Source organism: Paroedura picta, chromosome 2 (genome assembly GCF_049243985.1).
Source record: "Paroedura picta isolate Pp20150507F chromosome 2, Ppicta_v3.0, whole genome shotgun sequence".
NCBI classification, from domain to species: Eukaryota; Metazoa; Chordata; class Lepidosauria; order Squamata; family Gekkonidae; genus Paroedura; species Paroedura picta.
Genome location: NC_135370.1, coordinates 79,545,474 through 79,571,596, shown reverse-complemented (window position 1 = coordinate 79,571,596; position 26,123 = coordinate 79,545,474). Strand labels below are relative to the sequence as shown.

The window sequence follows — 26,123 nt, the reverse complement described above, 5'->3', positions numbered from 1 at the left end:
GCCACCTCGGCGCTCACCAAAGCCGAGGCGGCCAGTGGCGCAGCACTGGTGGCAGCTCTGTGCCTGCATGCAGCCGCCAACTTGCACACCAATGCCAATGCCACCCCTCCTCTCTGCGCCATGGCACTGGCCGTCTCGCGCTTCCGTGAGCATCGAGGTAGGCAAACCGCGCCAAAGCACTCATCCCTATTTAGAAGGAAAATAACAAAATAGGCAAAAATATATCTAGCATTCTAGCAATCAGGTGGATAGAGAAAAATGGGAAAAGAGGTTTCAGTGTAGTTACCAGTCTCGAGGAGCAGGGAGGTAGAGAAAGCAGCAGCACAACCAGCATGCAGGGTGTTCTGAATGGATCCAAATCAGAAGACGTGAGGTGGCTTTGTGAAGCCACTGTTTATGGGGAGGGGGTTATGAGATATAACACAGGTGAGCACATGATGAAATTTTCCATGGAGCAGGATGCTGGGCAATGCCCTGGCCAGGTCCAGAGATGGATGTTGATGGGCTTAGACAAAGGAGTTAACGTGTCTAAGAAAGGGTACCATCATATCTCAATAGGTCTAACTGCTGAAGTTGGGGAAGATATTTCTGTTCACCCAGGAGCCGCTGGACAAACAGGTTTCTGCCAGGCCACTGAATCAGCAGTACAATGGAGTGGGGGAGAAGGGGGAGAGCAATACACGTTTCAGGAAGTTTCTGTCATTCCTAACCTGTAGTGAAGGATAAGCTGAAGATGGGAGTTTCCAAGATGGAGCCAGTCCCAGCAGTGTCTTGTCAGATTTGTAACAGTGTCTGGCTTTGGCACGAGCCTAGACGATTGTCATATGATGTCATATTTCATCTACTGAGTGTCCCAGGAAGGTTGGCTCCATGCTTAAGCAGCCCACTCGAATCCCCCTCTCTTCCCCCCCGCCCTTGCATTCTAGGTCTATCCGCATCCCTTGGTTTACAACCAGATAGCACGTAGGCCATTTCCCCCACTGGGAACTCAGCCTTATCAGTCAGTGCCCTTGGTTCGCAAGAGAGTGAAAAATGGCTAGCTGTGAGCATCCCAACATCTGGGGAAACAGCCAGATTTCTTCTGGAAGCTCATTCTACCAGGTGGGGGCCAAGGCCAAATGAGCTTCCTTGGCTATGGGCCAATTTTCCAATCCAGATCTCCTTGAATGGTAGTCCTTTCCCATGGGCATTAGTCACCCCACCCAATTTAGTGTCATCTGCAAATTTGATTAATATACCCTCATTCAAATCATTAACAAAAATGTTAAACAATACCGGCCCCAGCACAGAACCCTGTGGTACACCACTGGTTGCCTCCCTCCAAGATGAAGATGAGGAGGACTCTGTCAGCAGTGATTCAAGGGGGGAGGGAGTATCCTCTTCTACATGCCAACTCTTTGCTGCTGCTCCCACCTTGAATACATCTCTCCCAGCCCAGTGCCAGAAAGCAGCTGTGCCGCCCACCTTCTTCAGTCCGGGAGTCACCATGTGGAAACATTCCCCCCCTCCCAGTGACCCCTGTATGGCTGAGAGCCAAGTGTGCCACACCCATGCAGAGGCACAAACCCTCCCCAACACTTGTCTTCCTCCGACCTCAGCAGGCACCTGCAAAGGATCCACCCAACTAAGTTGCCTTTGGAAGAAAGAGTGGCAGCCAGAGGGAGGAAGAAGAAGCCTGCTCTCTGTCAGCAGGGATAAGGGCAGGGGGAGCAGGAGGCCCCTTTAAGAAACCCAGGCTGCTGTGGATGGGACATCAAGGCGGCCACCCTCCAAAAGGGCTATGCAGAGGGCCCAGGAAGCAGTCATTCGCCTTGTCAGCAAGAAGCGAGATGATTGCTGTGGATGGTCAACCTGTCTCTCTTGGAGAGGACATAGCCTTTTGCCTGATGCAATTGTCAAAGCTCAGGTCTCCAGAGAGCAAGGCAGAACCATGCACTTCATGGCAGACCTCTGGAGCAGCCTGGAAATGGTCCAGGCCCCAGGAGAGGATAGTCCTGCCTTTGGGCTACAAAGTAGTTCTGCTCCATGAGTAGGGGATGGATGCAGACTGCATGGCATGAAACATTGCTGCCAAGTAATACAGAGTAGCCTGAGTGGGAGGGCAGTGGTAACATCATCAGTACCTACATGGTCATGAATCACTCACCAACCTGCTGGCAAAGGTGAAATATGTGTTTCTCAAGAGCATGGTCTGGGGCTGGGGAGCACTGCCAAGAACACCTGAGATGCTGCCCACCTTGAGATGCAGTCTTTGCTTGAGACTTACTGGCACCTGGCCACTCACTTCAGCATCAACTCTGCCCAACTACTGCATGAGAGGCAGGGGAAGAAGGATGTGGAACTCCACCTATGCCATGTTTGCATATTTGGTGGCACAGAAGAGCACCACACAGGATGCCATATCCTCCATGAACATGATGCGTGGGGAAGAGTAGATCAGTGTCAGCAACAACATTCTGGCAGAGGTGAGGTGTATGTACCTCAAGGGCATTGTTTGCCTGTTGCACACACTTCACCCTTCATGGGCAAGAGGTGCTCAGTATCAGCTCCAACAACTGGCAGACCCTCTCCCAAATGGGGTGTGCCCTCAAGCCCTTCAGGGATGCCACCAATGTGCTTTGCAACCCTACAGCTGGATGCCACCAATGTGCTTTGCAACCCTACAGCTAGATAGGGGCAAATCATCCCCCTGATTCAAGGGGTGGACAGGGTGCTGACCTCTGCACTGAAGCCAGCTCTTCTCTCATGGGTCAGGGCCTTGGCAGAGAGGCTGCAGATGGGCATCACCACTAAGTTGCCTCTTTTCTGCAAGCAAGGGGAGTACAAACTAACCTGTATAGATTAGCCTTTTCCAACCTTTTGACCATGGAGGAACCCCTGAAATATTTCTCAGGCTTCAAGGAGCCTTGGAAGTGGTGACATGCCCCTTCAGAGAAGTGGGCACATAAGTAAGATGCAGGAGACAGACAATCAATCCATTCATTGATAATTTGCCATTTTCATTTTGTAGAAAGAGACTAGGCCGGGAGAGCAACAGAGGAAGTGAGCTCCAGTGACATCTAGTTATGTCAGTAGCCAACCAACCTTCTGGGAAAGGCCATGTAACCCCTGGGGAGCTCTTGTGTAACCCCACATTTCCCCAGAACGCTGGTTGGGAATCCCTGGTATAGCCTGTGACCCCTGCATAATAGGCATCGTTGCTCTTCTGAATGCAGAGCTCTTGTAATGGAAGTGTGAGCGCTGCAAAGACTGTGGAGGCTACAGACCAATAGAGATGGCCAGAGGGAACAGTGGTGAGAGAGGATGGTGGGCCAAGAGAGGCTGCAGCTTAGCACCTCTGCCTCAAAGAAGTCAACCAAGTAGAAGACCTATTTCTGGTTGCCATATACTGCCTATGAGGCTGCTTCGCTCAGCAACATCTGTTGGTCATTCCAACTTTTGCACAGATGCATTCAATTGCTAGTTCTTTTCTGGTGTTTTTCATTTGCCCAACATGATGGAACATGCTTCCAAAAGAAATTAGGAGGTTGCCTCTATTAGTTCCATAAGTACTGCAAGACAGAATTTTTAGAGGAGTACTGGGTATCTCTGGGTAATTTTTGGATTTTAAGAGGGGAGATGGTCTTTTATTAACATTATATCTATGTTTTCCAGTTTTTTTAAAAAAAATATGTTGTATGTTTAGCTATATTACCCACATTGGGTCCCAGTTATCTGGGGGAAAGGTTTGTTTATAAATGTTTTAAATAAACAAAACATTTATAAGCAAACCTTTTCCCTAGATAACTGGGACCCAATGTCAGTTGGGGGCCCACTTCATGTATCTGGGGCAAGAAGTGTGATTACATAATACATTTGTTGTATATTTTGATATCTCACAAGGATATTTAAAAATGAACGATATGATAATACAACATATACAGAACTGGAACCTACACTTCGTATACTTACAGTTTTAGTAGTAGGAAAAGAAAGGGGTTTGTCCCGAACGTATCCACTTCCTGGCTGGTACACACTCCAAGGAAGAGGGTATTTTCCATCTGGGAGCTGAAGTGGTTGGAAGTGCTTAGTGGTCGTTGACTCATAATTGTCTTGAAGGAGCTGCCTAGTTCAGATGAGATAACAGGACCAAAAAAAAAAAAAAGGTAGTGGCTGCTTAAGATGACCTTGGCAGAAGGCTGTCTTGCAGCAGAATTTAAAATGAGCTACATTAAGATCACTGAAACTGTATTTATTTTCAAATTTTCTATTCTACTTTCTACCAATCTTGCCTTCAAGCCAGCTTAGAAGTAAGTTTTAACCATTCAAAGAAGACTATACAGCAATAATTTTTCTTCTTCTCATGTGTCAGTATAGAGCCAGCTTGGTTAAGAATGGTGGCCTCTAATCTGGAGAACCAGGTTTGATTCTCCGTTCCTCCACATGCAGCCAGCTGAGTAACCTTGGGCCACTCACAGTTCTATCAGAGCTCTCTAAGCCTCACCTATCTCATGTGGTGTCTATTGTAAGGAAAGGAGGGTGATTATAAGCCACTTTGAGACTCCTTTGGGAAGTGAAAAGTGTGGTATAAAAGCCAACTCTTCTTCCTCTTTCTCTAATATAAGTGGCTTTATGGTCAGTGGTGGCAAAACAAGTAAAAATGCTTGGATTAAGTGAAACCAAAAATGTTCTCTTTTGTCTCCTCCATTTACTCAAGTTCCACTTGCTCATGGAAACATGATGCTACCTCATACTGAACCACAAATGGGCTCATTCCGCCAGGTGGGAGCCAGGATAGAGAAAGCTCTGGCCCAGGTTGAGGTCAGATGTGCTTCTTTGGGGCCATGGATCACCATCCATTTGGAAGTGGCGGAGTGTAGAGCTCGTTGTGGGGTATAGACAGCAAGGTGGTCCCTCAGGTACGCTGGGCCCAGACTGTGTATATGGCACAGAAGGTTATTCCATCTATCTCCTATGTGAGATACCTACCCCACAGCTGGATTATCCACTTTGTCCAGGCTCTGGTTGTACTGGACAACAGGCCGGTAATTGGCTTTATACCCAGCCCCAGTGTGAAAGCCATTCCGAGGATGGAAGCCCACCTGACCTAGCAAATAAACAGGAAGGAAACAACAGTAGCCAAGTTTTATCACCAGTGAATTCATTTATATACTCACTATGTCTGTTCACAGCTTCTCTGCCAATGCACTTAAGGTGATTTATAACATAAACCTATGGTATGCAATCTATTTAACAGGATAGGGACAGAAAACCAGGATGGGAAGAGAAGACGAAAGTAAGCAAATGCAGGTACCAGTGCTTTCACTATTACATAATGGCTAGGTAGAATGACTGATTCAGAATACCAGTCACAGAGAGAAAGAGCCAAGTGACAACCAGTCTTAGGCAAGATTATCTATGGCTTCACTGCTTCACTTATCCTTTCTAATTTAGCCAGGTTGAAAGCCAGGAAATTATGGTAGGAGAAAAGGAATGAAGCCTTATGAAAAAGACATTTATTGGCCTGGAAGAGGACATAAGGCTTCTTCAAGACCATGCAACTTTTGATAAATGTGCTTTGCTCTACAATGGTTCCTAAGCTGTTTACAAGAATGGTCTTCACACCCTAGTTGTGTTAGAGGTTTTACACATGTTATGCATCAAACTTGTGGCATCCACTTTGTATTGCGTGTACAATCTGTCTACACTGTTGTCAAAGTTAGGCACAGACACAAAGTCCACTGACACAGTAGAAAGCAGGACAATAATACAAGAGGGAAAAAGTGAAGAAAAGGGAAGGAGAAAATAAGCAAATGTGGGTACCAACTAGGCTTGCCAACCTCCGGATGGTGGCTGGAGATTTGTTACAACTGATTTCCAGGTCACAGAGATCAGTTCACCTGGAGAAAATGGCTGCTTTGGAGGTGGATTCTAGGGCAGGGGTAGTCAACCTGTGGTCCTCCAGATGTCCATTGACTACAATTCCCATGAGCCTCTACCAGCATTTGCTGACAGGGGCTCATGGGAATTGTAGTCCATGGACATCTGGAGGACCACAGGTTGACTACCCCTGCTCTAGGGCATTATACTCGATGAAGTCTCTCCCCTCTGTGAACCCCTCCTTCCTCAGGCTCCAGCACCAAAATCTCCAGTTATTTCCCAACTTGGCAACCTTGGTTCCAGTGCTTACAATATCACATGTTGATCAGGAAGAATGGTCAGTGCAGAAAAGAATGAAACACCCACACACATATCTTACTGCCAGGATCCTTACCAAAAGCTGTGCCATAGCTGGTCGCGTAGAATTTCAGGGGGTCCATACTTCCACCAGAACTTGTTCTCACATAGGGAGAAACGATCCCCAGGGGAAGGCGCCCCATCTTCTCTGGGGTTACAAAGACAGATTTCCTGATGTAGGATTTCCCTGGAGAAATAGACATTGAAGAAGACTGACCACTCATCATTTTGGATACCAGGGATTCGGCTCTACTCTGGGTAGAAAACTGGCACTGTGGCCTATGGAAGCTGTTTGTCTCCCTAGAAACAGAAGGCCACGCACTGTATTATGATGTCATAGGAAGTGCGGGATAAAGAACAGGCTAATCACAGCCTTGTTCAAACCCATAGTCCTATAGGAATAACATAGCCAGTATTGAACTTTTAACAGCCTTTCTTGATTGTTGCACATGAAACATGATCACAGTCGATTTCTCCTCACATACAAGAAACTGGAGATGATGATGATAATTTCATTTACTGTCAACCTTTCTCACCGGGACCCGCGGGGGATTACCAGTGTGATAAAAAGACCCTTTATAGTAAACCAGTAAGCGGATTACAAGACACAATAAGATCTGAATTAACAGCAAAGACCCCTAGTAAGACAAAATAATGCAGTTGGACTGAGATTGAAAATGGTGAGGGGGAAAAAACAGAACAATACATGCAAACATATCTGTTTAAGGCAAACATGACTGTGTAGGAAAGATTTATCCCTGATTAAAATCATCTCCAGAGCTGAATCATTACACTGCATTTTTGCTCCTTCTACAACAATACCCTACTGGCAAACTGCATTTTGCCTGTTTTGCAGAATGATAGAAGACCATTCCGTAATGTATTGACCACAGAGCATTTGTGTGAAAGAGCAATTGCCAATTTTACTTGTTTGCAGGGTGGCATCTTCAGAAGGCTTTGCTCAGATGAGTGGAGATGTTGCGGCGGAATATAGTAAGAAAGGTGTTCATGCAGGAATGTGGGTCCAGTGCCTTTACATGTTTTGCAGTTTGCAGCTTGCAGCTAGCACCCAGAAGCTGATCCATAACAGAGTACTTGCAGAAAGGGAATGATACTTAGATACTGCTTGGAGTTCAACAGTGCCATTTGATACTGTAGTTTCCTAGTTGTCTTTAATGCAGAGTGCATTACAGTAATACAGCCTTGAGATAAGGTAGCATGATCCATGTGGCCAGGTCAACTGAGTCAAGGTAGGAAGCCATCTTCCTAGGTAAGTGGAATTGGTAGAATGTCTTTTTTACAGATGCATCAGATTGCTTCTCTGTAATCCCCTAGGTCAGGGGTAGACAACCTGTGGTCCTCCAGATATCCATGGACTACAATTCTCATGAGCTCCTGCCAGCAAACGCTGGCAGTCCACGTAGTCCATGAACATCAGGAGGTCCACAGGTTGACTACCCCTGCCCTAGGTTCAACCAAATCAAGAGTCAGCTGGATCCCATCAAAATGGGAAAGCACCATGCTGTTCAGGACTTTGGCCTTCCCAACCAACATTACTTCTGACTTGTCAGGATTTGTTTCCAGTTTATTTACCTTTGATTGGTCAACTACAGTTGTCAGACATTGGTTCAAAGTCACTACCATGTCACCAAGTGATTTGGATAGAGAAATACAGTGTCATCAGTATACTAGCACACCCTTTTCTAAAACCATGAATGATCGCAACAGGGGAGATGGGAATGGAGCCCTAGGATCACTGTGGGGGCAGTTCATAAACATCTAGTTACTTTAAATGAAACAAAGTCTTCTGGGCCAGATGAATTGCATCCAAGGGTACTAAAAAACTTGCAGATGTCATTTCTGAACCGTTGTCCATTATTTTTGAAACTCCTTGGAGAACAGGTGAGGTGCCAGATGATTGGAGGCGGGCAAATGTTGTCCCCATCTTCAAGAAAGGGAAAAAGGAGGATCCAGTTAACTAACGACCAGTCAGCTTGACATCTGTAGCTGGCAAAATTTTGGAACAAATCATCAAACAGTCGGTCCTTTGAGCAGCTGGAACTGAGAGCTGTGATTTCTAAGACTCAGCATGGGTTTCGCAAGAACAAGTCATGTCAGACCAACCTTCTCTCTTTTTTCAAGAAAGTGACCAACTTGCTGGATCAGTGGGAGGCTGAGGACATAGTTTATCTGGAATTCAGTAAAGCTTTTGATAAGGTTCCACATGATATTCTTGTTGACAAGTTGGTAAAATGTGGTATGGATCCTAATTCTGTCAGGTAGATCGATAACTGAGGGGGTACTTATTAAACTGGGAGGGGTAGCAAACACAACAGAAGACATAATCGTTGACCTCATTCTCCTCCGCCGCCCCCCTTTTAGGAATGGTGGGGTAGGAAGGGGATTTTGTTATTGCGCCACCACGTTGTGATGGTTTTAATTCTTTTAATGGGAGTTTCTGTCAGTTGCCCTATTATAGAATCATAGAATCATAGAATCATAGAGTTGGAAGGGGCCATACAGGCCATCTAGTCCAACCCCCTGCTCAATGCAGGATCAGCCCTAAGCAACCTAAAGCATCCAAGAAAAGTGTGTATCCAACCTTTGCTTGAAGACTGCCAGTGATAGGGCACAATAAGCTGAAAGTTGGGTTAGAGCCATCAGGAAGTGTAAAATCTGGGCCATTCCCAGTTGTGCTTTCCCTACTGTTGCATCCACCTCCCTCCCATCACTTCCATTGGTGATCCTCACCCACCTTCCCACCAGCCATTTCTTTTGAGAGCCAGTTTGGTGTAGTGGTTAGTAGTGCGGTCTTCTAATCTGGCATGCCAGGTTCGATTCTGCACTCCCCCACATGGAGCCAGCTAGTGACCTTGGGCTCACCACAGCACTGATAAAACTGTTCTGACCGAGTAGTGATATCTGGGCTCTCTCAGCGTCACCCACCTCACAGGGTGTCTGTTGTGGGGAGAGGAAACAGAAGGTGACTGTAAGCCACTTTGAGCCTCCTTCGAGTAGAGAAAAGCGGCATATAAGGACCAACTCTTCTTCTTCTTCTTCTTTTAAAAAAATGGCCAATTGTGTTGCAATGCAATTCCAATATAATAAAATGGCAATCCCCCTCTCCCATTTTTCCCTGTGACTTCCCTCCAGGATTTAAAGTGGCACCTGTTTTTGAAGAGAACAGGGACAGTCTGCATGCTAATTCAAACACTCCTTTTAAAGTAACACCTTTATTGTAGTTTGCCACAGCTCTTGCACTCAGGACCCAAGGGGTGGACGAGGGTGGACCAGAATGGGGTCAGTATGCATGCCTAAGCAAGACACTCCTTCTGCCAGAATATCTTCATGACAGCTTTGCTTGGTTCTCTCCACAGTTCCATGGATGGATGCTCACCAATCTACACACATCGGGGTTGTTTTTTTTTTTTTTGGGGGGGGGGTATGTACATTGTAATAAGGCTCCATTAGTACAGCTTTGCTTTATGTGGAATTAGACCACCAGTAAAATGGTGGCTGCTACATGCTCCTTGGACACATGATCAAACCATTGGCAGGAAAACGAAACTGCCATAGTGTTGCCCATCAATCACCGTGCCCAGCAGGAGTATCACACCAATTGTAAACCTCAATCTGTGTGGGCAGATAGCAGCAGCAGAAGTTGAAGATGTGATGATAAGAAAAGAGGTGGTCAAGGGGTACCAAATCTAGAATTTTATCTTCATGCCACAGTCCTAACAGCACTGTCTGATTGGATCCTGGACCTGTCCTCAAAAGACTTAATATTTGAGAAATCCGTCTGGGAAGAAGGATTTCATAGTCTTCTTTGGCCTACGCAAAAAGCCAAGAAAAAATGAACCTAATTACTGGGCCTCCAATTTAATAAACATTTTGAAAAAATATAGTTTGAGAATATCATCTAATTCATCTTTGTCGAAATCTCCAATACAAGCTTATTTTGATACATTACAACAGAAAATAATAGGTTGATTAAAGTACAAAGACATTTTGACTTGTACTGAGGAATTGAAAAACCTTGATGCTTTGATCAAGGAAGAAATAAATATTGTAATCAACTTTTATCAAGATCTAAAATGGAATTTCCAAAAGAAGCTGATATGAACCTTTGTTATCAGATTTTGAAAATATCTTGTTTCAAGGTAAACTGCATCTACAGTATCAAATTTATAAACTTTTAAAAAATTTGAAACAAAGTGAACAGGTTAAAAAGTGTATGATTAAATGGATGCAGAACTTAGAATGTAATATTACATTTTATGAGTGGGAATGGATGTGGGGTAAAATTGTCAAACTCACAAAATGTCAGTTACTAAGAGAAAATTGGTACAAAACGTTCTACAGATGATATATAACACCTAAGGTAATTAGTAAAATGTCTAATGAATATGATGATAAGTGTTGGAAATTTAAAGAAAAAATTGGATCCATCATATGTGGTGGATGTGTAAAATGAAGGACATTTTGGATAATAATCCACACTATATTAGAAGTAATGTTGAATATTAAATTGTCTATGAACCCTGAGTTTATGTTAAGTGTACTCCCAGACAATATTACTCAAGAAGCTGAAGGTTTTTTTTCTTCCATGCTACAACAGTGGCAAGAATTGTTTTTGTAATAGGTTGGAGACTCTCAGAGATACCCTCAGTATTTAACTGGCTAGACAAGTTACCAAAACTCTCCAAGATGGCCAAACTAACTAGTCTGGTCAATAGTAAATTTGTAGAAGATTTTCAAGAACAATGGCATTTTTATATAGATTACATCAACAAATAGATAAAAATGAAACTTTAGCATTTGGGGTGGCATTTATGTCTGGGGTTTAATGTTGTTGTTGTTGTTGTTAGGTGCGAAGTCATGTCCAACCCATCGTGACCCCATGGACAATGATCCCCCAGGCCTTCCTGTCCTCTACCATTCCTCAAAGTCCATTTAAGTTTGCACCGACTGCTTCAGTGACTCCATCCAGCCACCTCATTCTTTGTCATTCCCTTCATCTTTTGCCCTCAATCGCTCCCAGCATTACGTTCTTCTCCAGGGAATCCTTTGTTCTCATGAGGTGGCCAAAGTATTTGAGTTTCATCTTCAGGATCTGGCCTTCTAATGAGCAGTCAGGGCTGATCTCCTCTAGGACTGACCGGTTTGTTTGCCTTGCAATCCAAGGGACTCGCAAGAGTCTTCTCCAGAATCAGAGTTCAAAAGCCTCAATTCTTTGACGCTCGGCCTTCCTTATGGTCCAGATATCACAGCCATACATTGCAACTGGGAAGACCATAGCCTTGACTAGACGCACTTTTGTTGGCAGGGTGATGTCTCTGCTTTTTAGGATGCTATCTAGATTTGCCTCCCCAGGAGCAAGCGTCTTTTAATTATTTTGCTGCAGTCCCCATCTGCAGTGATCTTGGAGCCCTGGAAAATAAAATCTGTCAGTACCTCCATTTCTTCCCCATCTATTTGCCAGGAATTGAGAGGGCCGGATGCCATGATCTTCATTTTCTTGATAATGAGTTTAATAACTGCTTTATTTTAAATTGGATTTTGTTTTAATTATGTTTCTGTCTATTTTGTATTTCTGTATTTTCTGGAAAAAAATAAAGGCTGGAAATTCCAGCATTTATTTAAAAAGTATATTAGGAGGGGGTCAGCAGACGTATAACTAACAAAGATGTTTACCACTCAGCAGGATTATCTTCTTGCCACAAACAGATAATCCTGTCAAAGGCTAGATGGACCACAACTTTGTCTCAGTATACACCAGGTCCTTAGGGCCAGAGAACTCCTGAGAGAGGTCTGGAATACTGCTAACCCTAACCATCATCCTGTCCAAATCCACATTTTGCAAACAGTCCACAAATGGGCTCTTACAATTCCTTAATACCGTAGTGTCACCAACCCCATTCCGCCTTGTGATGCTAACATTTACTTACTTGTTCCAGACAAAATCCTGCCGTGGGTAGACTGCTTCAAAGAAAAGCCCGACAATGCTCCAAAGGACCAAGCCAGTCGTCGCTTAAATAAGTTAGAAACTTGCTGGAGGAATGTGCAGACCTAAAGACTAACAGTCTGTATCCTAGCAACCAGCACATAGCAACCTGCTCAGAAAACATACTGACTTCCAACAATTGGAATAGGAGCTTCACATTCATAGATGGCCTTGGAAGGGATGAAATGTCACTCAGCATATATACCAAATCTGTAAAATGTAATGTCAATTGGTGCTGCATACTGAGATTCCCAACAGTAGCTCTCAGGCCTTGGGAGTGAGGTGGAAAGAAGGTTGTGTGCAGTCATCTTATCAAATCTGAATACAGCCCCCACTGGCATTGTGTGCTTTTCCTTTAAATGTGTATGCCTCAGCTAATTCTGCATTTCACCTCCACACACTGCCTGGACAAGGGGAAATGGAACAAATGAAAGTTTTCAGCATTTGCTACATTCAGAAAGTAGCATTGGAAAGGTGCAGTTAGAGGGAAGAAAGGAGCACATGCAGGTTCTGTGCTTCCCACAGCTGCACAATGATTCTGAAGTCTGGAATTTGTTCTCTGATAAAGAACCCAACAATTTCATCTGCTGTACCCCCTCCAAGTTCTACCTTTGTGTTTTGTCTTTGATACAGAACAGTTGCTGGTCTTGACTCCAAAATCATGGATTGTATCTGCACACTAGAAACATAGCTGGTTAATCTCTTGACTAAACATACCAAAATGGGAAATCCGTAACTGAATAGCCTTGGAGAAGGGCAAGAAACAAAGATTAGAAACTATGCCATAGAATCATAGAGTTGGAAAGGACCTCCAGGGTCATCTAGTCCAACCCCCTGTACAATGCTGATGTATAACTGATATGAGAGTACTATTTGCCCAGGTGAAGATGTGTCTGAAACTGGCATGTCCAGCCTACAGAAGCAAAGATATGATTCAAAGAGAGAGGCCAAAGATATTTTAATGTATAAGAAACTAGTAATTACTATTTTTGAACGGACTTTGTTAAAATAAAAAGTAACAAGAGTGAAGTAACAGATTGTATGTATTTTGAAAAAATATTCAAGTATAGATAACTTTTACAGTGTGTCAGCCAAGAACATGCACACTTATCAATTGAGACTGCTAGTTATTGTTTGAACATGATTAAAAAAACAACCACCTATAAATAGGGGAGGCAGAACTGACTGAAAGCTTCTTAGTAGGGGCTTCTTGCTTGTGACCTGCTTATCTTGGATAAAATATTCTTATGGACATGTAATTATCTTTTAAATATCCATGAAGTAATAATGGATGGTATAATTTTGACTTGAGTTAGTAAACATTAAAGAGGTAATAGATTCAGGTGAGTAGCCATGTTAGATTTAAGCAACAAAACAGTTTGAGTCAAGTAGCACCTTAAGACCAACAAACTTTTATTCCAGGTATAAGCTTTCGTGTGCATGCACACTTCTTCAGATATTGTGAAAGTTCCTCAACCGTTACATATAGGTAGAGGGTGGGCAGTAAATTAACATACAGCATACGAGCATAATGAAGATGTTTAACAGATTCCAGGACCAAAATGAAATAAAACGAAATAAAATGCTTAGTTTATAAGGATACCATTTGTTTTGGTTAAATTGTGGGGTGGGGCAACAGGGTACAAAATGAAGGAAATCAATATATCAAGATTGGTGTTTAACAGGTAGGTGTATTCTTAATTCTGGAATTCTGAGAGTGATTAACTGAGACCCTCCCATTGCACTCCACCTGTCTGCTCTCAAGCATGGAAGCATCTTTACAGCATCTTCTTAGAATTGGGGTGACTGGCTGTGTAGTTATTTTCCCTGTCCCCAGACCAGATGCAAAATAGCTGTGTGGTCTAAAATAGAATGTTCTCTAATAGTATTATATTATATATTGTATTGTTTTTTTTAGTTGCCACTTACCCAAACGGTCTCAGTGATTTACAACATTGTTGTTGGTTTTAGTTGCGAAGTCATGTCCGACCCATCGTGACCCCAAGGACAATGATCCTCCAGGCCTTCCTGCCCTCTACCATTCCCCGGAGTCCATTTAAGTTTGCACCGACTGCTACAGTGACTCCATCCAGCCACCTCATTCTCTGTCGTCCCCTTCTTTTGCCCTCCATCGCACCCAGCATTAGGCTCTTCTCCAGGGAGTCCTTCTGTCTCATGAGGTGGCCAAAGTATTTCAGTTTCATCTTCAGGATCTGGCCTTCTAAGGAGCAGTCAGCTCTGATCTCCTCTAGGACTGACCGATTTGTTTGCCTTGCAGTCCAAGGGACTCGCAAGAATCATAGAATCATAGAGTTGGAAGGGGCCATACAGGCCATCTAGTCCAACCCCCTACTCTACGCAGGATCAGCCCTAAGCATCCTAAAGCATCCAAGAAAAGTGTGTATCCAACCTTTGCTTGAAGACTGCCAGTGAGGGGGAACTCACCACCTCCTTAGGCAGCCTATTCCACTGCTGAACTACTCTGTGAAATTTTTTTTCCTGATATCAAGCCTATATCGTTGTACTTGTAGTTTAAACCCATTACTGCGTGTCCTCTCCTCTGCAGCCAACGGAAACAGCATCCTGCCCTCCTCCAAGTGACAACCTTTCAAATACTTAAAGAGGGTTATCATGTCCCCTCTCAACCTTCTTTTCTCCAGGCTGAACATTCCCAAGTCCCTCAACCTATCTTCATAGGGCTTGATCCCATGGCCCCAGATCATCTTCGTCGCTCTCCTTTGTACCCTTTCAATTTTATCTACGTCCTTCTTGAAGTGAGGCCTCCAGAACTGCACACAGTACTCCAGGTGTGGTCTGACCAGTGCTGTATACAATGGGACTATGACATCTTGTGATTTTGATGTGATGCCCCTGTTGATGCAGCCCAAAATGGCATTCGCCTTTTTTACCACTCCATCACACTGCCTGCTCATGCTTAGTTTACAATCCACAAGTACCCCAAGGTCTCGTTCACACACAGTGTTACCTAGAAGCGTATCCCCCATCCAGTAGGCATGCTTTTCATTTTTCATACCCAGATGCAGAACTTTACACTTATCTTTATGAAATTGCATCTTGTTCTCATTTGCCCATTTTTCCATTGTGTTCAGATCTCATTGAACTCTGTCTCTATCTTCTGGAGTATTTGCCAGTCCTCCCAATTTGGTGTCGTCTGCAAACTTGATGAGTAGTCCCTCCACCCCCTCATCTAGTCTAGATTAATTTTTTAAATTAATTAATTAATGTTAATAAATACTAGGCCGAGCACCGAGTCCTGAGGTACCCCACTATTCACCTCCCTCCAGTCTGATGAAACATCATTGACAACAACTCTTTGAGTGCAGTTCTCTAACCAATTCCCAATCCACCTAACTATCTGAAAATACAGATTGCAGTCCTTCAATTTATCCATCATAACATCATGGGGAACCTTATCAAAAGCTTTACTAAAATCCAAGTAAACAACATCAACAGAATTTCCAATTTCTCCAGCACCAGAGTTCAAAAGCCTCAATTCTTTGACGCTCGGCCTTCTTATGGTCAAACTTTCACAGCCATACATTACAACTCGGAAGACCATTGCCTTGACTAGAAGCACTTTCATTGGCAGGGTGATGTCTCTGCTTTTTAGGATGCTGTCTAGATTTGCCATAGCTTTCCTCCCCAGGAGCAAGCGTCTTTTAATTTCTTTGCTGCAGTCCCCATCTGCAGTGATCTTGGAGCCCAGGAAAATAAAATCTGTCACTACCTCAATTTCTTCCCCATCTATTTGCCAGGAATGGAGAGGGCCGGATGCCATAATCTTCATTTTCTTGATGTTGGATTTCAAGCCAACTTTTGCACTCCCCTTCACCCGTATCAAAAGGCTCTTTAGTTCCTCTTTGCTTTCTGCCATTAGAGTGGTATCATCTGCATATCTGAGGTTGTTGATATTTCTCCCTGCAATCTTGATCCCAATTTGTGACTCATCTAACCCCACCTTTCTCATTATGTGCTCCGTATACAAGTTAAATAGGCAAGGCGACAGTATACAGTCTTGCCGAACTCCTTTCTCAATTTTGAACCAATCTGTGATTCCATTTCCGGTTCTCACTGTTGCTTTTTGACATGCATATAGGTTTCTCAAGAGACAGATAAGATGCTCTGGTATTCCCATCTCTTTAAGAACTTGCCACAATTTGTTGTGCTCCACACAATCAAAGGCATAAATGAAGCAGAAGTAGATGTTTTTCTGGAACTCTCTAGCTTTCTCCATGATCCAGCGTATGTTGGCAATTTGATCTCTAGTTCCTCTGCCTCTTCAAAATCCTGCCTGTACTTCTGGAAGTTCTCAGTCCACATATTGCTGGAGCCTAGCTTGTAGGCTTTTGAGCATAACTTTGCTAGCATGAGAAATGAGTGCAATGGTGCGGTAGTTTGAACATTCTTTGGCAATCCCCTTCTTTGGGATTGGAATGTAAACTGACCTTTTCTAATCCTGTGGCCACTATTTCCAAATTTGCTGGCATATTGAGTGTAGCACTTTTACTGCATCATCTCTTAAGATTTTGAATAGTTCAACTGGAATGCTGTCACCTCCACTAGCTTTATTGTTGCTCAGACTTCCTAAGGCCCATTTGACTTCACATTCCAGGATGTCTGGCTCCAGGTCAGTGACTACCCCATCATGGTTATCAGGGATGTTAAGCTCACTCTTGTATAGTTCTTCTGTATAATTTTGCCACCTTTTTTAAATCTCTTATGCTTCTGTTAGGTCTCTACCATTTTGGTCCTTTATCATACCCATCTTTGCATGAAATGTTCTCTTCATATCCAGTTTTTTTGAAGAGATCTCTGGTCCTCCCTATTCTATTGTTTTATTCTATTTGTTTGAACTGTTCATTTAAGAAGGCATTCTTATCTCTTCTAGCTATTCTTTGGAATTCAGCATTCAGCTGGGTGTATTTTTCTCTTTCTCCCTTGTCTTTCACTTCCCTTATCTCCTCAGCTATTTGTAAAGCTTCTTCAAACAGCCATTTTGCTTTCTTGCATTTTTTTGGGGGGGGGATGGTTTTAGTAGCTACCTCTTGTACAATGTTGCGATCCCCTGTCCATAGTTCTTCAGGCACTCTGTCTATCAGATCTAATTCCTTAAATCTGTTTGTCACCTCTACTGTGTATTCTTCGGGGATATGATTTAGTTCATACCTGAGTGGCCTAGTGTTTTTCCCTACTTTCTTCAATTTGAGCCTAAATTTTGCAACAATTTTTAATGTTTACAACATTAAAACCATATAAATAAGACAAAAACAACCTAAAAACAAATAAGATATTAACATTAAAATCTTAAACATTAAAATATGTGGCTAACACAACACCATGAAAACTACATAAACATCTGGATTACCCAACGAAGGCCAGCCTAAACAATTCAGCCTTGCATGCCCTACAGAAACTAAACAAGTCCAGCAGGGCACAGGTGCCATCCAAGAGCTATTCCACAAGGGTAGGGGCCACTACTGAGGCCTTTCCCTGTGCTACAGCTAACCAAACCATCCTAGGGCCAGGCTTCTGCAAGAGGCCCTGGCCTAGAGGATGAATGAAGGGAGTGGTAACTTAGGGTCCCATGCTGTGAAGAGTTGTTTTTTAAAAACATTTTTATTAAAGATTTTCATTAAGAAAACATAGGATGAAACAAAGTCCTAGAGTAAAGGGGAAAAAAGAGTAAAATAAAAAGGGGGAGGAAAAAGTAAAGCAAAATACAAAATTATGTTGACAGCAGAGTTTCCTACAGATTAAACCATAATTTCCATTTTCTCCTCTAACTTCTTATATTATACATGATTCTTTAATACATTTATCTTCTCTTATTCAACTTAGTTTTCAAAGCCTTCGGTTAGTAAGATTTTTATCTCTCTGCCATAAAAATTCCAATAGGGGCTTCCAATATTTTATGAAAAGACCTGCTGAGTTTTCTTTCAGAAAGATTGTCAATTTTACCATCTCAGCAAGTTCTTTTAATTTAAATATCCAATCCTCTATTGTTGGTATTTGCAGGTCTTTCCATTTCTTAGCAAAAAATAATCTTTGCTGTTATTACCATACTAGCTACAAAGCCCTTTCCTAAGAACAGGCTTTGAAAGGGCCCCCCTGCCCCCCCAACCCATCAGAGCTTGTTAACAGATCAGACCTGACGGAGGATGGGGCTTGCTTGTTAGCAGCCCGGAGGGCTCGCCCCCTCCACAACCACCCTTCACCCAGGGGTCTCTCTCCTGACCTGCTGCTGGCTCCGCACCTGAGAGCAAAGTGGCTAGCATTCAGGAACGGAGGGCAGGAGCTGTAGGGGCTATTCCAACTCAGACACCCTGGACACGTTCCACCCCCCAGGCTGTTTCATAAATATTAAGAGGAACAATGGGTAAGGATATTGAAACAGGGTTCTATATTGCTTGTCCACTTCTTTATCTATTAATCCTAGTCGAAAAACCTCTGGTTTAAACTGGAATTTTACCTTTAAAATAGCCTGTATTCCATCATGTATCTAAACCCAAAATCTTTTAGCCTTGACACAAGGCTAAATACTTTGAAATAATAGTAAAGTGTCCTATTTTTCATGTGTAGCACACTGAAATATAAGTTGTCTTCCACACAAGTCCAGCAAAGATGGACTTTCTTTACACTTCCAGCAAGTATTTGTTATTCCCTTATGTATTTTACTTAAAGTCACAGGTGTTAAATACCATCTGTACAACCATTAAGGGTTTTAAAGGTCAACACCAACATCTTGAATTGGATCAGGAGACTAATGGTAGCCAGGAGCAGCTCCACTGAATTGAAGCAACATGGGCTGTCCATGTTTTGGTTAGCAAACCATAACAAACCAGAAGCCATGTTGAGGTGCACCTCTTACCACAAATTAAATGATCTGATATAGAAAAGCTAGTTAGCCTAGAATTGCCTAAGTGCATGCCTGTGTCTGAATAAGGATGGACCAGAGTAATCCTGAACAGCCTGCAGAATTAGGACTGCCAACTTCCAGGTCGTTCTGAAGATCTCGTAGCAAGAAGGATCAATTCCTCTGGAGAAAAATGGCCTCTTGAAGTCCTTAGGCTCCACCCCCTAAAATCTCCACGTATTTTCCAACCCAGGGCTGGCAGTCTTATGCACAATATGTGCTTGTAAAATCTCAACAGCCAAAGTGGGATTGATCATAATATACAGCAGGTCAGAACCATGAGGTCCAGGACTCTGTAATTACTCAGACAACAGGGTTGCTGTCATGAGGATAAAAAAAGCGGAAATAACAATGTTATACAATGTGTTGAGTCCTGAGGAGAAAAGTAGAGTATAAATAACACAATTTACTATAGTCAGATTAAAATACACAACAAAATATGTATAAATTATATAATTTTTCACTCAAGCTATAGAATTTGGCACAGCTTCTGATCAATGACCTTTTGGCACAGAATATATAGAGCCCTGAAATTGCCATGAAGATTTTAAGCCACAATAGGTCTCTATGAGCTGTTGTGACTAATCTTTATGTAAACCTTTCAGCGCTAAACAATCAACATTTCATAAGTTAATAATGACACCATGTGGTAGTTTCAAGGTAATGCAAAATACAAGCCTGAATTAGTTCAAAAAGTATAGCTTTAAAACATGCACACACAGTGGAAGACAACTTATATTTCAGTGTGCTACACATGAAAAATAGCAGGACACTATACTATTATTTCAAAGTATTCGTTAGGATGTTTCAAAAAATATACCAGTGCAATGTTAACCTTATGGGAATCACTGTTCAAAGTGTATTTTTATTTATATCTTGCCTTTCTCCCCGCTGGGGGACCCTAAGTGATCTACATCATTGTCCCCTCCTTTATTTTCTCCTCACAGCCACCCAATGAGGTAGGCTAGGCCAAGAGAATGCAAATGGTTCATGTTCATCCAACAAGCTTTCATAGCAGGATATGGACTCGAACTTCCAATATGCTAGTCTAACATGACAAGCACACCATATGTGCGGTTACTGAAGGCATGTGCATCCAAGACCCATTTCCAATCACATATTTTGAAAATACCCTATTCCTAGCAACTGACTGGGCATGTTAGTAAGACAGGAATGAGGATGGGCCCAAGTCACAACTGTCTGTTAAAAACGCTCTACTCAATTGAACTTGAGTAGAGCCAGGATGAAGTTAATGGATCCATCAACAGATGACTGACTGATTCAGCTCACATTTCCTGCACTCAACCAGTTCTTTTTGACCACAGGATTCAGGGAGATGCCATGACAACGGGACAAACTTGACCTCTCCTCCCTCTGCCAACAGCATAGCAGAGCTTATGAGAAGTAGAAGTGTGTGAATTCTTCCACAGTATCACTCCTTTAAAAGCCTGCCCTGGGCCCAGATTTCAAAAACCATAAACAAATCTCAGAGGTTCCATTTTTGAGCAAGGTGATTAAATAGAGCGGCTTGCCAGCTTCAGGTATTCCTGGATGAAGCAGATTGCTGGGATTCTTTCCATCAACCTTTGTCATATTGGTGGATGACTTGTGCCAAGGCATAGACAGGAGTGCAAGTTTGTTTATTCTCCTGGACCTTTCTGTGGCTTTTGACAAAACTGATCATGGCATCCTTCTGGACTGGGAGGCATCATTTTGTGGTCATTCCAGTTCTATTTGAAGGATAATCTCAAAGGATGGTGCTAATCTCGGTGCATCTACATGAGATTGCTGGGTGAGGTAAAATGGGTGATATGTGGATGACCCTCAGCTCTACCTTGTACTTTCAAGCTGATGCCAGGGAGGCTGTAGAAACCCTGAACCTGGAAGCAGTTTTGTACAGGAGCTAATCTGTTCAGATAATTACGTTGTCACCCATTTTGGATGGGTTTACCCCTCCCCTTGAAAGGAACATGTTGGGGATACTTTTGGATCCAGGTCTACTGCTGGATAAGAAGGTGGCAGCTATGGGCCAGGACTGCCTTTTATTAGCTGCAACTGGTTAGCCAACTGCAGCCTTTCCTGCGCAGAGAAAAATCCAACCCCTGTGGTATGTACCCTGGTTACATCTACAAGATTACTGCAACATGATGTACATGGGAGCTGCTCTTGAAAGCATTCAGAAACCAACTGGTGCAAAAGGCAACAGGCAGAATGTTAACTGGAGCTGGACATATCTTCATCACTCCAGTTATCCACACTGGCCCACAGTCAGTTTCCAGGCACAATCAAAGTAATGGTGTTAACTTTTAAAATACTATATAGCCTGGAACCAACATACCTGAAAGACTGCCTTAATCCTTTATGAAACTATTTGACCACTGTGTTCATCTTCCAAGGCCCAGCTTTGGATGCCTCACCTTCTGAAATCAGGGAGGTAGCAACCTGGGAGATTGCCTTCTCAGTCGTGGCACCCAACCTCTGGAACTTTCTCCCCAGGGAGACTTGTTTGTCCCTTCTATGGCCATCTTCTATCAGCATGTTTTTATTTCATTTTCCTCAGTGATCTCTCCCTCCTGACCTACATTTGTTGCTTTTATGTTTTTGAATATGAGTTTGGCTTTGATTTTAACTGTTTTAATGATTGCAGGGGTGTTCACTGGTTTGAGAAACATGACTTTACTGTGTATTTTTTAAATCTATTAGCTGCTTTGATGGCCTTAACAAGGACAGAAAGGCAGGGTACACATTTTGTAAATAAATAAACAGTAATTTATCAGAGCCAGAATTTTATCTACAGATAGAGTTTTCTACTAGAATGACTACTATATAATAAGACTTCTATAAATACAAGATTCTCATTTGGTTATACTTTCGGGGGGGGGCAGGTTCTAAGATCAGGCAATGCAACATTTCAATTACAAAAACCAATAAATTAACAGCAGAATTCCTACATGAATAGCCCGGTCTTTAGACAAATGGCACTTCCTAAGTCAGAAACCAAAATGTCTTCAGATCTTCTCAGTGGCTCTCCTCTTCAGGAAAAAAGGTCTCAAGCTTTATTATAGGGGAAGAAACCCTGGCTACATCGACTACTCTTCAGTGGGAGAGTTTACAAGATTAGGACTCAACATTTACTGAGGTACAAATTCCAACATTTATGGTTCTACAAACCATATCCATAATCAGAAGAATGCCACACAAGATTAGCATGGAGCATCATTTACTCCAAGTCTGGTTGCTGCAGCCTTTGCTCTCTGTTCTTGTTTTTGGTGAATTCCCTTAGCATTTCCATGACTTCATTCTGAAAGACTTCTGGAACTGGCTTTGCTTCTTTGGGGAGAAAGAGAGAATAGCGTTAATAACCTTACTGCCCACTTCCTGAAGATCGTTTACAAAGCCAATAATTTTCCAAAGGGCAGTTAGTCTACTCACATAAAAAAAATAATTCCTCGATGGCAAATGGCAACAAAAAAGTATGTCTTTCACAAAATCCAATTAATGAAAATCATTTTTATAATATGAAAATTATGGACCTTAGTTTCTTAACTTTATACTATACAAAGTATCATCATAACCTACACGGCAGTTGTACAACCCTATCCTATGAATGCTGATCAAGAGGAAAGTCTTCAAAGAAGTAGGCTCCCAAGTAAGTATGCATACAAGTGCAGCCTTAATGCACAGATTACTTTACAATTATACATGTATTTGATCTAAAAAATATACCACCTTCCTAAGTAATCACATCACATTTTACACTGAGACACTATGAAAACTGATGTTGTGTATCCAACCATCAATACATAAAAGTTTCCCCATATTCCTCCCTGCTCCTGAAGCAAGGCTGCATTTGCAAAAGATGAAGGTGGAGCAAATTCACTCTTTGATCTTTCAAACTCCAGCCCTCCACACACCCCCGGTAGCTATTCTTCCATAAAGTTCTTGAACTTTCCCTGGGTCTGTAAATTCTGACATGTGTGTTGGCATGCCTGTTTGCATGTAAAGCATGTTCCTTTTCATTGTTCCCCCTTCCCAAGTTAAAAACACAGCCTCCTACATCACCAGCCACTTGGGAAACACTAGTAAAGGCTGCCTCCAAGCAAGTACAAAGGGCAGAGTTTTCCAATTATTTCAGTTTATCTCATGTGCAAACATCTGAGTGTGATCAAGTCATCTAAAGTACACGAGGAACAGATGGATCAGTCTGCATTCTTAAACTGGAAAAATATTACTACAGATTAAGTCTCTAGTGGTAATAGATCCAATTAAAACAGAAAAAAATAACACTAAACTATACAAGTTACATCTGATATCGCTGCCTAGCTGCTTGCCAAACAAATGCACATCCTGACCATAATCTCTCTGCAGGGGAACCCAGCTCTCAACAAAGCCTAATAGATATTTCAATTTCTTACTCCTTCCTTTCTGTTGTTGGCAAGAAGCCTCTGCCAATTAAATCAGGGAACTTACCCCATGTGATGAGATGCATCACATTCTCCCCCAATCAACCCAGGGCTCATATCCCACACATCATATTACCCAGAGCATGTTTTTCAATAGCTATCCATCTTGCTTTCCATGACAGGTAGGCAAATGGTAATCAGTCTGCAGAAATACATCTTCCTGTCTCTTTGACTTATATGTGCATGTTATGGCTCATTTCCCTGATAAAATAAATGGTTGTCAGGATCCCTGATGCACTTCAAAGCACTTTGTATCTCTGAGTCACAATACTTGCAGCCCTGAGAATGTTCTTTCTGTTAGTCAAAATAAGCAGCTGGAATGAACAGGAAAATAGGAAAACTAAGTTTTTGTGTACAGAATTTTAGGATACTATAAATTCATCAGCATCTTGGGCTATGGTTCAAGTAACCCAGTCTCTAATCCCCACTCTACCATGGGGACCAGCCTTGGGGACCTTGGACCAGTCACTCTATCAGCCTAGCCTCACGGGAAAAGCGTGTTATAAGAATAAAGGTTCATTTATTATTTTTATTTACTTCACAGGGTAATTGCAAGAATAAAATCAGGCAGCATGTCTGCCACCTTGAGGTCTTTTGGAAAAAGTGAGATTAAAATAGAAATAAATATGTGTGGATTATGTGGCAGCTATGCTGACACATAAAGTAGAATTTATAATACGTAGCAGCAACTTTTTAAGCATTTAGACATCAACTCTCCAGGAAGGTTTTTCCTCCCCGTCTTGTTCACAAGAACAGCACAATATTTATTTATTTCATTTGTATACCGTCCTCCCCTAAGGCTTAGGGCGGTTCACATGGAACATAAACAAAGAACAGTACATTGAACTCTGTGTCTATACCAAATAAAGGTAATAGCAATAAACTGAGAAAATAACAGTCTAACAATAAACAATCCAGCAAACAGATGGGGGAAAAAAAGAGCCCACAGGACTATGCTTACAGGATTGCTTCATAGCTAAAGAAATAATTCCTATTTAAGATATCAAAAAGGATATCTAAAAATGGTGTTACCTGTTGCCCAGTAGTAGATATCCCAGTCATTACTAGGCTCATTAATCAGGCGATCATAAAGGTCCAGCTGTTGTTCATTCATTCTATTCAGGTGTTCTTTGGCAAAGAAACTGGGAGAAACAATAAGATAAAAACTCCATGAAACAAGAGCAGAAACTAGGGAAGCAAGGCAGGCCAACATCAACACAAAGCAGCAAGGAGATGTTGTGACAGCTATTAGGGGAAGGGGAAATAAACTCACCTGAGCAGAAGACAGTTCTCCAACATGCCCCTCTTGCGGCTCTCATACAACAGTCTGGCGCGCTTGGTCTCCAAGGGCTCATAGGGCCTATACTGCCATGGTGGCAGTGGAATCTCCAGCAGGTCCTGGCCAGAGTCCAAGGGCGAATCCCCACGATAGCTGCGCCTTGACACAGGGAGGATGCAGAGAGGGCGAGACAAGAAGCGCTGGGGGGAAAGGGCAAGGAGGGCATGTCAAATGGCCAGAGCCTGTGTCAGAGCCATGGTCCATTCACAGCCCAGTACTGCCGACTCTAGGGTTGCCAGATCTAAGTTGGGAAAGACCTGGAGATTTGGGGGGTTGGAAGGGCAGGGTTTGGCTAGGCAAGATACTGTGAAAGAGTCGACTCTCCAAAGCAGCTATTTTCTCCAGGGAAACTGACCTTGGTTCTCTGGAAATCAGTTGCAGTATCTGGAGGGCTGTAGATGCCTCCTGGAAGTTGGCAGCCCTAGTTGGCTTGCTGGCCTCCAACATCTCCCCCAGGGACATAACCCCCCCCCCAGCCCCTTCCCAAGGAGCCTTCTGCGTGCACAGCAGGGTGTCTACCCCACAGCCTCGCCCACTCCCCAGGCTCCCACCCTGAAAAATGCTCCCCAAAGACGACAGCGACCCCGTTTGCCCTTCCCGCTCTCCTCCACTCACTCTGACGATTAGCGCCGCCATTCTTCTCGGCGCTCCTTCCTCAACAGTAGTCTCTATGATTCGAAGCGTCTCCGCAGCAACGCGCGTTCTAGAGCCCCCTCACGGCCGTCCTTGTCCACGCGCACGCGCACCGCTTCCTCGCATAGGATTTGTTTGTTTTTTGCGCGGGCCAGCAGCGGCAGACCGGAAGGGGCGTGACCCGCCAGAAGGAAGGGGCGGGGCGAGGGAAGGCGGCGCTAGCGGTGGCGGAGAGAGAGAGGTTCGCGCGCGCGTTTAGGGCCTGTCTGGGATTCCGGGCCTTGCGCGGTCCAGCGAGGCTGGAGTAGTGCCGAGGAGGCCCGGGCGGTTGATGGCTGGAAAGGACGCGTGGGGGGAGGGGGCGCGGCGGCGGCGGCCTTCATTCCCAGCGCGGGAAAGAGGTGACGGCGGGCGCGAGAGAACGCAAGTATGGCGGCCGGGGGGGGGGGGTTGGTGGGAGGGAGCCAGTCGGCGGCGCCCCCTCCTTGGGGCTCGCCTCGCAGACCCCGTGTGGAGATCCGCGCTGAGCGAGGG

At 43.4% G+C, this 26,123-nt stretch overlaps 3 protein-coding genes across 9 annotated transcripts in view; 1 reads left to right on the top strand and 2 right to left on the bottom strand.

Moving 5' to 3' along the window:
- The window catches only part of SAXO4 (stabilizer of axonemal microtubules 4), a 38,255-nt gene extending 25,938 nt beyond the window's left edge, over window positions 1–12,317 (bottom strand). The window contains exons 1-4 of one of the 2 annotated variants that reach the window (XM_077321162.1): window positions 12,165–12,317; window positions 6,254–6,403; window positions 4,969–5,086; window positions 3,952–4,105 (exon numbers count right to left, since the gene is read on the bottom strand). In XM_077321162.1, the coding sequence (XP_077177277.1) occupies window positions 3,952–4,105; window positions 4,969–5,086; window positions 6,254–6,359 (378 nt within the window). In that variant the 5' untranslated portion in view covers window positions 6,360–6,403; window positions 12,165–12,317. Of the gene's footprint in view, window positions 1–3,951; window positions 4,106–4,968; window positions 5,087–6,253; window positions 6,520–12,164 lie in introns of those variants that run through there. The other variant, XM_077321160.1, reaches the window with a different exon arrangement.
- Window positions 12,318–13,353: 1,036 nt separating this feature from the next.
- Window positions 13,354–25,746, bottom strand: SDHAF2 (succinate dehydrogenase complex assembly factor 2). 3 transcript variants are annotated; one of them, XM_077321164.1, is made up of 4 exons: window positions 25,572–25,746; window positions 24,891–25,096; window positions 24,650–24,759; window positions 21,901–22,484 (listed from the first exon to the last, which is right to left on the bottom strand). In XM_077321164.1, the coding sequence occupies exons 1-4, from the start codon at window positions 25,590–25,592 to the stop codon at window positions 22,375–22,377; spliced, it is 447 nt and encodes a 148-aa protein (XP_077177279.1). In that variant the 5' UTR covers window positions 25,593–25,746; the 3' UTR covers window positions 21,901–22,374. The 3 variants fall into 3 exon arrangements, with proteins under 3 accessions (XP_077177278.1, XP_077177279.1, XP_077177280.1); XM_077321165.1 differs by having other exon boundaries at window positions 21,901–22,481; XM_077321163.1 differs by lacking the exon at window positions 25,572–25,746 and having other exon boundaries at window positions 13,354–22,481; window positions 24,891–24,981.
- Window positions 25,743–26,123, top strand: part of CPSF7 (cleavage and polyadenylation specific factor 7) — a 28,127-nt gene continuing 27,746 nt past the window's right edge. Inside the window, exon 1 of one of the 4 annotated variants that reach the window (XM_077321156.1) lies at window positions 25,743–25,830. Coding sequence is in view for 1 of the 4 variants with exons in the window: in XM_077321155.1 (XP_077177270.1) it covers window positions 25,921–25,990 (70 nt within the window). In the remaining 3 variants the exon portion in view is untranslated. Of the gene's footprint in view, window positions 26,017–26,123 lie in introns of all 4 variants that reach the window. The other 3 variants (XM_077321155.1, XM_077321157.1, XM_077321158.1) reach the window with 3 other exon arrangements.

Bases quoted from the DNA above. Each gene is read 5' to 3' on its own strand.
- SDHAF2 (XM_077321163.1), bottom strand. From the start codon at position 16,475: ATGGAGAAAGCTAGAGAGTTCCAGAAAAACATCTACTTCTGCTTCATT.